The following is a 14,669-nucleotide window of genomic DNA, read 5'->3' on the forward strand; positions in this document are numbered from 1 at the left end:
ACATTAAAAACATTAAAAGTAAAAACTGGGGGGAAATTTCTAGAAGACATAAGATCAGGACACACTGTGGGAAGAGTCTGAACAGAACTGAGTTCCAGCTTCCAAAAAATACTTAAAGACCTAGACCTTTCCCTTCGCCTCCCAGCAGAGTAGTGCAATTCTTAATCTGGGTTCCATACATGGGCTTCAGAAGGTCTGTGAACCTCTTGGAATTACATACACAGTTCCTGTTTACAGAATGGAAACTCTACAAATCTATAGCTTTCATCAGACCCCTAAGAGGATCCAAGAACCAACAAAGAGTAAGAGTTACTCCTTTTCTTGAGAAACAAAAATAAGACAGCCACTGATGATCCTCAGCTATTTAATGCACAGTAAAAACATAGACAGCTTTTCAATCTTAAAAACAAAAGACATTCAAAAGATGAACAATAAACATGTCAATAAACATTTGACTAAGTTTGCATTTTTACTGGTAACAAATATTTTTACTGGAAGCAAAGAGCATGAAGGCAAGTACCTTTGGAAAAGTCTGAAGCAATATTTTATTCCTTCCTGCCTAAATATAAAAGGCGAGGGGATTTTCTGATCTACCATGCTACAGATTTCTACAAGAACACACCTCTATGGAAATACAGTCCAAGCCTTTTGTCAAGAACTCCACAGCATAAACTAACATTATTTTTTAAATCTCAACTGTTTTTATTTTTTTAAAGTAAGCAGTGGTATAAGTCTTTTTAAATGTTTCTTTTCCAAATGGCTTACAGAAAATGGCATCCTAGGACTTTTAGCTCTGTGTCCCCAAAATTTTCCTTCAAGAATCTGATCCGTGAAGTTTCTTAAAAACAAAAAAAAAAGATAATGTACCTGATCAGGTACGTCAAAACAATCTGAAAAATAGATGTGTCCCAGCGGGAAGCCTCAAGACGTTTCAAATTCCTCAAAAATGCCACTCTACTATACAGGCCAAGGAGGTTGGCTATCCAAAGGTATCGCTCATTGGTGTTTCTGGATGGGGTGAGGTACCGCCTACAATCACTGGTTGCCTCGCATCATTTCTTGGAGATAAATGGTATTCATGTAATAAGCCGCCATCCAGCTTGGATGCCTCTGAGCATTCCAATAATACGACTGAGAGGCAACAGCGTAGTACTCCTGCCATGCCCTGTAGTAAGCCCTCCAGTATTCCTCATAATCCTGATAGGCATCAGAAAAACTTGGATGTGTTTCCCTGTGGCAGTCATACCAACCATCTTCCTGAGGTTCTGCCTGCGCTCGATAGGAAGACCGCCTGGGAGGGTTTCTCCGGCTCTGCTTAGCTCTCTGGTTAGCCCCCTCTTTATGCCTGGCCTTTGTCTGGATTCCAGGTGATTCTTGATACTCTGCTGGATGAGGGGTGTCGTCTCCATTCAGAGGTTGTTCCAAAGAGATAGGGCCAACCACAGGAGTGGATTCCAAGTCTTTCAGCTGACTATCTGAAGAGCCTTCCAAGTAGGACTTATTTCCTTTGCTCTGGGAAGAAGTCCTCGAGCTGTAAGAATCACTGTCACTCTCTGAGTCTCCAGACTGACTACTACTTGCCAATATCGGCACTCTCTCCTCGGGAATTCTGTTTCTTACAAAACCATTTTGAGGATTCACAGTCTGATCCCCAGGACCTGTGTAATGCCTGATGATTTCCACAGGCTTCTCTAACCCCTCTTTAATATAGTGTTCATAATCCTCCACCAATTCTGTAAAAGTCAAAGAGTATGGCAGGTGGATTTTAAAGGAAGACAGACAAGGAATTTTGGGCAGTGACACAGGTAAAGCTTCTTTGACCTGGTGCTGACTGGTAGAGTTTTCAACAGAGATCTCAACAGGATTCTTCATTTGCTCTTCCAATTGTATGCCACAGCCCACTTCTTTTGGTGACATTGCTTTTTCTATGACTCCACACTCTGAGTGGCTTTTCACAGGAAGCTTCTGTTTAGGATTATTTTTTGATTTGACTAATAGTGAAGATACAGAAGTATTTTTAGATGAAGCCACGTGGTTACCATGACCTTTCTGAGTTTGAAAGGTTCTCTCCATTTTTTGGATCTGCTTTTTTAAGGGCTGGGTAGGTATATTTGCTAAGCCATACGTATGCATAGCAGCTTTAACCTCCACGTCCCAATCCAAACACTCTTCCATTAGACCAGGAGGAATGGGATCTACATAAAAGGAACAGAAGAATATTAAAAGTGTGAGCTGCTCTAGATCAGCAATTTTTGAATGACTTCATAAAGCTTTCCACGGTCAAATAAGGTTAAGAAATAAAATATACTAATAATATACCAAGAAGCTTAAGGATTACATTATATTAGTATCTTTAAAGATCTAAACAATCCTTGCAGTAAAGAAATATGCCCCCAAATATGCAAGACCCATCCCATATCCACAAGCAATATCTACCCCCCATACCTCCCACTCAAAAAGAGCTTACACTAGGAGTAAGGTCCAAGGCTTCAGCAATTCTCCCATCTCTTCCTTCCTCACTCTCCCCAACTCCTCCCCTTGATCTCACTAATGCCAACAGCAAAACAAGATATTAGAAAACGGATTGTGCTCCCCCCAAAGCTTATCAGCTGGGAAATATTACAATTGCAACTCTGCACCCAAGTAAATCTGTCCCTCTATACTCCCAACAGGGAGAAATCACTGCCTCCAACAGTGGAGAAAAACCTCTACAGGGGAAAAAGTTAGATGACTATAAAAAAGATCTATGGTCTCAACAGCACTTGTAAGTTTTAAAAAATTTGCTGGCTCCAGCTCTCTAAATTTCCTATTCCATCCAGGTGGGACAATTCGCTCCCACCTGCACACTCTGACCTTCCCAAAGTGTGATCAGTTTTCATCTTAGGCACACAAAACATACAGAGCCCATGATTTACACAGGTCTTGCCTGTTTATTGTTGCTACTGGTGCTCATGTATATGTACCCACTACCTAATCCCTCGGATCAGGACTCTTCAGCTGGGGCTCTTGATCTCTGGCTGAATAGACCCTCTGACTAGAACTTTGATTCCTACTAAGGTGATATCCTTTGCTTGCCAACACCTATAAAACAGGCCAATTTCTCTCCCACTCCTGCCCCAGGTACTTAATCTGAGCAGCCTACAAGTTCCTAGTCCAATATAAGTCTAACACCACAAATACACTTTCTCATGATTTCAGGGCTCTGTTAACATTACATAAAGATCCAAATAAGTCATTTTCCAATATCCAAAGGCAAATTTTCTTTTTATCACTAAATGCTATGATACTGAATCCTACGCAAAGTCTTAACCCTCTTATACCAATTTTCAATTTATTTTTTCCACATTATAATCATTTGACAGGTTACCAATAGACTTACACATAGAATTAACATACTGTAGTGTCTTAAAACTGACAAAGAACCTACAGACCGTTTCTAAAAACAAATATTTTCTAAATCAGAACACAAGCTTAGAGCAATTAAAGAAATTTGTGAAAAGATTAAAAAATGAGTTATTATAAAGCCAGAACTAATTCCCAGACATGTGCTTAGTCTAGCTTTATAAAAATCACTAAAGAAGTTATATATAAATAAAATATTCCACGCTGTATTTATTCAATAACTACATATCCCATATTCTAGAAGATCACGTATATGTTATATAAGTATGTATCTGTGTATATATATACACACGTATCTACATATACACGTGTATACATACACACACACACTAACACTGCATACATTAACAAATGTAGCAAATAAACCACATTTCTACATGACAGTTTTTTTTAAATTTTCAAGAGATCATCAATAGTCTTGGACATGCAATTTCCCAGGTGGCACTTAAAAAAATCAGCCTGACAAATGAGTCACTAAAATCAAAAGAGAACATTGTAGCAGGGGTTCCTGGATGACTCAGTTGGAAGAGCATTCAACTCGATCTCGGGGTCATGAGTTTGAGCCCTATGTTGGTGTGGAGATTACTTAGTAAGTAGATAAATAAACTCAAAAAAAAAGAAAAGAAAAGAAAGAAAACACTCCAAAATTTTCAAAATAGCATTCAAATTAAAGATACTACTCCTTCCTCATGGTGACAAAGGAGAATATGGCAAGAATTACCTTTAAAGTGACAAAAGTAATAAAATATATGCCCCGTTATATAAAAGAATAAAATGAAATTGCAAGGCTACAAACTAAAATATAGAGCTAATACAGTAGTAAAACATTTTTCATGTGCCAGGAATTACCTTACAATCTTCTCCCTGCTGCTTATGAGCTATAAGAACTTAGGCAAATTACTTAACTTCTCAATGCCTCAATATCCTCATTCACAAAAAGTCGATTATAATAGCACGCACTTCACAGGATTGTGGCAAGAGTTAAAGGAATTAACATACTGAACGGGACCCAACACATCCTAAGTACTCCGTGTCAGCTATTATTTTTATGAGGCCTATCACCAATACGATTATTCTTCTGATGGCAAAATGAAATAGACAAAATGTACCTGGTAAAGGAAGAAGGTTGATGTTACATTTCTGGGCAATTTTCATCATCACGTTTTCTTCTTCTCCCCGACAACAGTAGGTCACTGTCAACCCCAAAGTACCTAAAGCACAGAGGGAATGTTATGTAGATCAATTTCACATACGTGTCACTCCACCTGTCATATTTGTAATTCTTCCTCCGAAAGAAAGCAGCCAAACTTTTTTCTTTTTTTTTTTTTTTTTTTACCAAAACGGCCAGCTCTGCCAATCCGATGCATATATGTCTCCCAATCCAATGGTACATCCAAATTTACAACCAGGTTCACCTTCTCAGCATCAATCCCACGGGAAGTCTTAAATTAAAGAAGAGAAGAAGTGTTTGCGTTAACTGCTACATGGGCACCAACGTACACCCGCTTACTCTAATATAACCAAGAGCCAAGTTAAGACCAGGAGGATATTTAGGAGCAAAGGAAAAGGAAATTCATTTCTAATGACTAGTTTCAAGAATAAACATGAAAATATAAAAGACTTTGAAGAAAGCAAATTCCCCAGCACTGGAAAGACAATTCCCTTCTGATATTCTTATCAGATACACCCATATAAAATAATAAATGAAACCTGTGCATCTGATAATAGAGCCCAAGTCAGGATGGATTAGTCACCCAAACTGAACAGGCAATTTACCAAATCTGTGGAAATGAGGACTCTGCAATGAAACTGCTTCAGTTTGGCCATAGCATCAAGACGCTGATTCTGATTCATGTTGCCTAAAAACACCCAAAAAGAAAGTCATATAAAAACAAGCTAATACATATTTATCAAGTCCACAAAAAGCAGAAATCATAACTACCAAACAAAGTTAATTCTCTCCTTACGTGCAAATCTAGGTTAAGACCTAAAGTCAGAATCTTTTAAAATCTGGTTAGGGGACGCCTGGGTGGCTCAGTCGGTTAAGCGTCTGCCTTGGGCTCAGATCATGATCTCAGGGTCCTGGGATGGAGCCCCGCATCGGGCTCCCTGCTTGTAGGGAAGCCTGCTTCTCCCTCCCCCGCTCCCCCTGCTTGTGTTCCCTCTCTCGCTGTCAAAAAATAAATTTAAAAACTCTTAAAAAAAAAAAACATCTGGTTAGGCAGTCAACTTGAAATTCAAAAATTAATTTTAAATGGTGACTAGGTTATGCCTGCAGCTATAACACTGTATCTGCAAAGTTACACATGAAGTAGAGTAATTCTTAGGAAAATAAAATTGCTATAATTAGCTGTTTATAAATTTTGTTTTGAAGTGTGATCTATGGTCAAAATATTGTCCATTAATAAAGTCTCCCCAGTATCTCATGATATATAAAGACTAGACAAGCTTAGGCTAACAGGTTAAAAACTAAGCTATCAATGAAAATTCTAAAAAGGAGCTCACTGATCAAAAATTCCTTTAAATCTTTCATTCCTATTAGATCAGCAGCAATAATTTAGCTATGTGTCAAAAATGAATCATCTTGGGGCACCCGGCTGGCTCTGTGGGTACAGCATGCAACTCTTGATCTCAGGGTTGTGAGTTCGAGCCCTATACTGGATATAGAGATTACTTAAAAATAAAATCTTAAAAAGAAGAATCATCTTTGCCTTCCACAAGACCTTAAAGCAGTTAATTCAGTAGCAATTCTTAGCATTTTTACAATGATTACGGAAAGAAGCAAAATATTTTTCTCTGAAGATGACAAAGACAAACTTTATAAAATTATTAAGTTCTTTATGGACAATCCATTCCAATTTCCTAATTTCATATTATATACCAAGTTACTTCTTAAACAACAAGGATATCGATATATCAAATCCCAATGAAATATTCACCTGAAATCTCCTTTACTCTGGAGACTCAGTGTAACCTCACACTCAAGACAACTCACGAAGTAGTATTTCTTCCTCCTGACTTTGGACAGGCTTCAAGTCAGAACACTAAACAAAGAGTAAAGTAAGAGATGAACTTACCTGAAATGCACTCAGCAGGAAAGCCTTTAGAAGAAAGGATATCTGCCAAATGTTGTGCTCTATGAAAAATAACATAGAGGGTTACAATTTTATAAATATGGCCCTACACCTTTTATTTCACAAGTTCTCCAGGTGACCTCTTAAGGTACATTACCTGCTGTGCAAATTAGAAAAGACTAAGGCTTGATTAAACGGGATTCTGCTGAATAGTTCCTGTAAATGCTGAGCCTTTTCCTCAAAAATCTTATGGGCCAAAGGGTATGAATTGACAATTTTGTAATATTGCTTCAAACCTAGAAAGAAGTCAAAAGTCTTCTGTTAAAACAAACATATTTGCTACAGCAAATATGAAAACAACAGCCAACTAGGCAAGGGAAAGCTCCAGAATATCACAAACCAGGAATGTAAGTATCCAATATCTATACTCACCTATGAGACTCGGATCACTGGAATTTAGTCTTACAAAAGTGGGATCTCTCATGTACTTTGCCAAAGCATTAGCCAAAAATTCAGGGTAGGTAGCTGACACTGCCAACATCTGTTTACTGGCAGGCAAGGAAGAATAAATCCAGCTGCAAAACAGAAGAGAAATACATACCACGGAAACCAATCCCAGTAATTAGCACCTGGAAAAGCTAAAAATAGACACTTTAGGACACCATTTTAATAGTCAAGCAAGTTATTTCTCTTACTTTATTTGCTCCTGGAAGCTGCCTTCTTCTAAAAGCTTATCAGCTTCATCAAGAATAAAGAGACGTATACTGCCTGGGTTCAAGTAGTCAAGTTCTATCAGTTGTTTAATTCTGCCTAAATTCCAGAAAAAAGCATATTGAAAATATTTAAGATACACTGAATGTGTGCACATCTCAGTCAATGTTAGCCTACTTACTCACCGTTCATACTGCTGACCTTCTTGACCTGACCCTCATTATTATGCATTTATACACTGAACCACAAATCAGAAACTGAGTTCTGATCTTGCCTAAATCCATTATTTTTCCCTCACATTTCACCACCAATAAGTATGGATCATAACACTGTTCTCATCAAAAAAGACTGAATGCTAAGGCCCTGAATACTAAATTCTGATTTGAGTGATTCACGACTGAATGATTAATAGAGAAGCAAAGAATAATCCCAATCTATGGCTTAGAAAGGCTTCCTGAAAATCATCTCATTCCTCCTCTTCTCAGAAGCCAATTCCATACATGTGCTTAAACATCCTTATGGAGATTTCACAAGTCCTCTTGGTAATCCAGTCACGTGTCTATACCTCACTAGTCTAAGCCTCTTCATTTATAATCCTCAAAATAATTATCATAGTTACTAAAGATTCCCATATTCTTAACTTAATTATATTACTTATATGAAAAATGTTCAGTTCCTTAAAAGCCCCAGTTATAAACAGAGTGATATCTTACCAGGAGAGCCAACAGCAATATGACACTTTTTAAGTCTGGTTTTGTCTTGTGATAATGGAGTCCCTCCAATAAAGACATGACACTCTAAGCCTTCCATTTTTATTCCAATAGCTGTAATAACAGAATGTATTTGTACAGCAATTTCTCTTGTAGGAGCCAAGATCAAAATCTAAAAAAGCATAAAATATATATGCCTTTAACAAGTCAGTGGAAATGATACATGTGATTGGCACACTCATACTACAGTGAGCTATTTTTCATTTAAACAACCATTTTAAATGATGAGTTTTTATAGACAAGGGAAGCTACTCCACTCATTCACTTATGTATTCATTCAACAAATGCTATTAAACAAGAACCTACTATATGTACTAGGCAACATGTAAGTTGCTGTAGAGTCAACAATACACAGTCCAGGGGCGCCTCGGTGGCTCAGTTGGTTAAGTGTCTGCCTTCGGCTCAGGTCATGATCTCAGGATCCTGGGATCGAGCCCCACATGGGGCTCCCAGCTCAGCGGGGAATCTGCTTCTCCCTCTCCCTCTGCCTCCTCCCCACAGCTCATGCCCTGTCTCTGTCTCTCAAATAAATAAATAAAATCTTAAAAAAAGAAAAAAAAACAATACACAGTCCTTGCTCTCATGGCACTTTCATTCTGTATAAGAACATACACAATAAACAAACATACATAAATCATGACATACAATGAAAAGTGCCATAAAGAAAAATCAAACAGGGAAAAGAGAGCAGTGACAAGGAAGGGAAGGAGTTATTTTAAATGGGGCAATCTAGGAAGGCCGTAGGGCGTAAGGGCGTAACATCTGAGCAGAGACCTAAATGTATACCACAGAGTAGAGCTAGCTGTGTGACACCTGGGGAACTGTTTTCGAGAAGAGAACACAGCAAATGTAGAGGCCTTACAACAATAATGTTCTTAGTGTGCTTGAGGAATAGCAGGGAAGCCCACTGGACCAAATCAGGGTCAGATATCTAGGCCCATGAAAAAGGAGCCTTGAGACTCACGGTGAGAACTCTGCAATATAACAACTGGAGGACAAGGTGAAACTACATGTTCTCAGCTATGAGAAGAAAAAAACTCCTTAAAAAAAAAAAAAAAAAAAGCTAGAGGAAAATATGCCAAAACAGTTAACAGCAGTTTCTTTCTGGGTAGGTAAAATTATGTGCTGTTTCCTGGTACTTGTTTACTTTTCTGAATTTTCCAATTTTTCAAAAATGAATATGTATTACTTTGAGAACACAAAGATCTGAAGTTTAAAAATTCAAATTTGGTTTATGGAACTTATTCAGCGTTTTGGCATTTCACCTACTGCCAAATTGTCAGAAGCCAAAATCTCGACTACATCTCAAATTCACAAGTAGACTAGCTGAAGTCTTTGGGAAGCAGAAGGATTTCCTATGTGCAAAACCCAGAATTTGGTGGTTATAAGACTCAAAAAGCTCTGAATATGGATGTACTGGCATACTGTTTATACATAACATGGGCTCAGCCAAACTTTGTCGAAGAGACGATCCCCAAACCTCAATCGCTTATTAATCTGGGTAAGGCCATCTTTAGACCTACTCCAAGAGAACCTAGAAGATGGGAGCTCAATAGAACACACTCACTGAGCCAGCGACAGCCAGAGCACCACGTTATCATCAATCAGGCCAAATACTAAATCCTACCACATTCGGGTCAGCAAGTAAAAGAGTAAAGAAAACCTATCTGTATTTTCAGGTAATGAAAAAATTGACACACACGGCAGACTTAATCTATTTAAGATGCAGTAACAGAAATTTCCAAACCTCTAACACTGATGAGGGATCCTTGGTTACCACCCACACCACAGCCACGCAACAGCTTTAATGTCTACTTTGTTTCTGTACTTTTCATATGGCTTAACTCAGTCATCATCAAATTCATCTCAGAAGCTACTGGTGTTGCATCCAACCTGTGATAAAATCCACATACCCTCCTTTGGGTCCTCTGAGCTACACTCACCTGGGTACTTAGGTTTTCAAGAACAAGAGAGTCCAAAGCAATGGTAGAGAACACACAGGTTTTCCCAGTGCCAGATTTGGCTTGAACAATTAAATCTGAGGAGAAAAAGGTACATGCATCACTAGCCGGTACTGACTAAAGAAGCTTAAACACCAACACGAAGTCACAGAACCAGAAGGTTCTCCAGAGATCACCGAATTGGCGCATTCGTTTGTAGTTAACTCAGAAAAGCATGAGGCCACATCCGGACACATGCCTCTTCCCTGAACCTCTACTTCGTCTTCTCGAATTGAGAGTCCCCTGCCACTGTACCAAGGGCCGTAACCATCTTCCAACTGAACACCGCGTCTCTGTTCTACAAGAAGGGAAACTGAGGCTCGAAGGCGCACAGCGCCCGGCCGCAGGCCGAGGCCGGCAGCGGCGGCCGCCCTGGGGCTCCTCCCGGACCCCCCCGGCCCGAGCGCGGCCCCGCCCTCACCGAGCCCGCAGCGCCCCAGCGGGATGGCCTTGAGCTGCACCGGCGAGGGCCGCTCGAAGCCGGCCGCCCGCAGCCCCTCCAGCACGGGCCGCGACAGCAGCAGCGACTCGAAGTCGGCCGGCTCCGCCAGCAGCACGTCCCCGGTGCGGGTCCGCGGCCCGCTGACGTCGTGAGCCGTCCGCAGGCTCCGCACCGGCCCGGGGACTGGCTCCGAGGCCGCGAGCTGAGCGGCCACACGCTCCGCCGGCACAGCGGCCTCCACCGTCGCTAAGGCCGCGGGGGCTTCAAACGCCGCCGCCATCGTCGCCGCGCCGCCCGATCTCGCGGTACTTGAGGCGAGGGAGGGAGCCTGGGAGCGAGAAGAGGAAAAACTTTATTGGCAGTCCTCCCGGCAAGACACTGACATCCTTGGCTTGAGAGAGGGGCGAGGGGACGGAAGTCGGAGGCTTGGGAAGTCTCGGAAACAGCGATAACGACAAAAAATGAGGCCCGAGGAAGGCGGGAAGAGGGAGGAGAGGAAGGCGGAGGCTACCGGCGTGCGGCCGCGGGCGGCCTGCAGAGGGCGCCGCGCGCTCAGGGTGGGGGCGCCGCCCCGCCTCCCGGGCCTCCGTGGGCGGCCCGCCCAGCCCCGCGCCCCGCCCCGCCACGCTCACAACGCGGGCTTTGTGATGCGCGCGGGGCGTCACGCTCCCCGCCTCCGGGCCGCGGGCGGCGGGCGCCTGCGGCCGGGCCTGTCCCCGCCCGCCCGGAGCTCCGAGCACGGCCGGGCAGGACTTCCCCGTAGTGCGGTCCGTGTCCGTCTCGGTGCCGCTTCACTCCTCTCTGTCCCCAGCCCCAGCGCTGTAGCTGGCGCGCTGAGCGCCCATGCGGTCCACTGAATTGCAGCCAGGCCCCGACTGACACCTCCCAAAGCCCTAGCTCGGCCTCACACCTCCTGAACTTAGATTTGTACATCCATCTGCCTTCTCAGCAACGCCACTCAAGTCTGATAGACATCCCAAATCTGCTCCTGTCCCTGGCGCTATGCACCACCATCTCACGGGTGGCAACTGACAGTCTTTGCCACTTTCCCTTCCTTTAAGGTCTCTGCTCAAATATCGCCTTTCCAAAGAGGTCGTTCCTGACCTATTATTTTTTAATAAGTTTTTTTAATTTAAATTGAATTAGCCAATATATGGTACATCATTAGTTTCAGATACAGAGGTAAGTAATTCATCAGTTGCTCATCACATCACCTGCCCTCCTTTTTTTTTTTTTTTTTAAAGATTTTATTTATTTATTTGAGAGAGAGAATGAGACAGAGAGAGAGAGAGCATGAGATGGAGGATCAGAGGGAGAAGCAGGCTCCTTGCCGAGCAGGGAGTCCGATGTGGGGCTCGATCCCAGGACCTGGGGACGACGACCCCAGCCGAAGGCAGACGCCTAACTACTGAGCCACCCAGGCGCCCCAGCAGCGGCCCTCAGTTTGTTTCCTATAGTTAAGAATCTCTCATGGTTTGTCTCCCTCTCTGATGGCTTCCCATTTAGTTTTCCATCCCTTCCCATACTATCCTCAGCACCATTTCTTATATTCCACACATGAGTGAAACCATATAATTTCTCTGATTGACTTATCTCGCTCAGCATAATACCCTCCAGTTCCAACCATGTCGATGTATTTTATTTTTTTTATTTTTTTTTAAGATTTTATTTATTTATTTGAGAGAGAGAGAATGAGAGAGGCAGACACCCTGCTGAGCAGGGAGCCCGACGTGGGACTCGATCCTGGGACTCCAGGATCATGACCTGAGCCGAAGGCAGTCGCTTAACCAACTGAGCCACCCAGGCGCCCCCGTGTCGATGTATTTTAATTCCAGTAGCGTTAACTGTGTTATATTAGCTTCAGGTGTAAGATATAGCGATTCAATCATTCTATACATTACTCAGTGCTCATCATGAGAAGCTTACTCTTTAACCCCCATCACCTATTTCACCCCGACCTATTATTATCATCTAACCTAGTTTCCCCATCCCCTGAGCTCCCCTACCTTTCCCACCACTCTGTTCCCTTGTTCTGCTTTATTTTTCTTCATGGTACTTACCACTACCTGAGATTGTGTTTATTGTCTGTCTCCCCCCCTCTGTGAGGACAGGGACCTGTCTAGTTCTCTCCTGTATTCCTAATGGGAAAAAAGCAGATCTGAAACATAGTAAGTGCTTAATATTGAATAAACAAGCTCCTATGACCAAGTCTTAGTCATAATTCCAAATTTAAATATTTCTGGACCCTAATCTTATTCACAATTTAAAACCCAAAGATATTCTACGTCCAACTCCCAACTTTTTCTTTTGTCCTTATATCATCATTCTGATCATTATCTCTCCCCCTATTTTCACACATTTGCACGTACCCAGATTCCAAATGATGGGGGGGGGCGCTTTGGCAAGGTAATCCCATTGGAAAGAGGTCCCAAAGATGTATTTTGCTTAGAAATTTAGAAAACATTGAGAAAATGTCAACTGCCCATGTGAAAGAGGGGGGCCTGTTGGGATTGGGCACTGAATTTCCAGGCTTCCCCATAGTACCCCCGCCTCTCACCCACCTAACCCCCACATCCCACACCTGAGAATTATTGTAGACCCCACCATCTACCATCCCTCTCCTTTTCTAACAATTACCTAAGGGCAGGTAATTTGACCTCTACATATTTTATTCATTCCTCTATCCAGTCCCCCTGGCATGTATCCTATTTTAAGCCCCTTTATCATCCTAGCTGTTGAAACAACGTCCAGAATGGTCCCCCTGCCGAGTTTCTTCTCTCTCCCAGCCACTCAACCCACAGGTGCCGGAGTAATCCTTCTTAAGTGTGTATCTTAGGTTGTTTGGGTCCAGCTTCAGGTCCTGTTCCTTTTAACAGCCTTTTTTATTTCCCACACCAGACCCCCACTTCACACTATAATAACTCCAGTCTCACTCTCACCATGTTCTATTTACTTGTTTGCGTGTCCGTTCCTCACTATGAGCATCTCAAGGATGGGATTTTATCATTCTGTGCTCTCCAGCCCAGCACAGGCCCTTGGTGGACTTAACAAACATTGACTCTTGCTCAAAAGTCTTTGCTGGGTCTCCATGCACATAGCAGTAGTTCTGTAGAATTCACACCAGTCACTGATGAAGCAGCCAGCTCTCATGCCAAAAGAAACAAAAGGATTACTCTTCCAGAAAAGAACATTTCCAGTTTTATAGGCATTCTGTGATTGTGTCTGTTGTTTATGATGTCTCACGGACACAAATATTGCAGTAATGTTGATAGGAATAAATTGTATTGCTCCAGCTAAAAACACAAATCAATAAAATGTTTTCCTCAGTAGCGAAAAATGTTAATAATGTTGTTGGCTGTAACTTTTAGTGCCATAAAGATAAAACCCAAAGGTAAGAGACCATTTAATAACTGGGTAAGTTGTGAGGGTAACATACACAGTAAGGAGTCGGACTCTTGTGTGCCTCCCGGCCTCCCCCAGGGTAAAATCACACTGGGACCCCAGCCTTTTCTTATGGCATTCTGTCTACCTTGGAAAGCCTTTCCTCACCTTCTGTACCTGGGAGCTAAAGAAGGGAAGGATTCCTATGCACTGAAAAGCAAGTAAAACGTAGACTCGGGATGGATGCTGAGGATTAATGGTCCCATACGATCATTTCCAAGTGGAGGTTTCTGTACCGGAGGAGAGAAAAGCAGTGGAAATAAAAACATGGACATAAGGTGGCCCATCCTGAGTGTGAGGATCCATGGGGAAAATGTAGAAAAGAAAAGCACTACCATTTTTACAGCAACTTCTTCTCATTTAACCCTCAAAGCAACAAAGGGTAGGCAATACTAGTTGCATTCAACCCGCAAACATTTCTTTATTCTTTCTTTTGACAATCATCTTCTGAACACGTAATATGAATCAGCCCCGTGAGGGAGATACAGAAATGGGACAAAATAAACAGAACTTTGCCCTCAAGGAGAAACATACACGCAAACAGGTGGCCCCGATCAAGGAGGAAATATGCAAGTGGCACGAGGTGGTATAAAATCATATGCAATCCTGACATTTTTCCAGGGCCTTAGTTCAAGTGTGGCTGTCATGTGGGAGAGAGTGAGAACTTCTGAGAAAATAAGGAAAACAGATTTTGGTATTCAGAGAGCAATAGCTTTCTTCCCTATACCCTCCTCATCTCCACCCCAAATCAAAGTGCCTCAAAGCGTGCATCGAACTATCGGGAAAACTCCATGCATGGATCATTCCTTACCTAATCCCTGAGTCTAGT

General features: G+C 42.2%; 1 protein-coding gene across 2 annotated transcripts; it reads right to left on the minus strand.

The window, feature by feature from the left end:
- Positions 1–347: 347 nt before the first annotated feature.
- DDX20 (DEAD-box helicase 20) lies at positions 348–10,701 on the minus strand. 2 transcript variants are annotated; one of them, XM_035017767.1, is made up of 11 exons: positions 10,379–10,701; positions 9,901–9,995; positions 7,901–8,069; positions 7,172–7,286; positions 6,909–7,051; positions 6,634–6,772; positions 6,480–6,538; positions 5,179–5,261; positions 4,739–4,844; positions 4,512–4,613; positions 348–2,195 (listed from the first exon to the last, which is right to left on the minus strand). In XM_035017767.1, exons 1-11 carry the CDS (start codon positions 10,677–10,679, stop codon positions 1,036–1,038), a joined length of 2,472 nt encoding a protein of 823 aa, XP_034873658.1. In that variant the 5' UTR covers positions 10,680–10,701; the 3' UTR covers positions 348–1,035. The 2 variants fall into 2 exon arrangements, with proteins under 2 accessions (XP_034873658.1, XP_034873659.1); XM_035017768.1 differs by lacking the exon at positions 10,379–10,701 and having other exon boundaries at positions 7,901–8,011; positions 9,901–10,362.
- Positions 10,702–14,669: the final 3,968 nt, after the last annotated feature.

Source organism: Mirounga leonina, unplaced genomic scaffold, assembly GCF_011800145.1.
Source record: "Mirounga leonina isolate KUSES-001 unplaced genomic scaffold, KU_Mleo_1.0 Mir_173, whole genome shotgun sequence".
NCBI classification, from domain to species: domain Eukaryota; kingdom Metazoa; phylum Chordata; class Mammalia; order Carnivora; family Phocidae; genus Mirounga; species Mirounga leonina.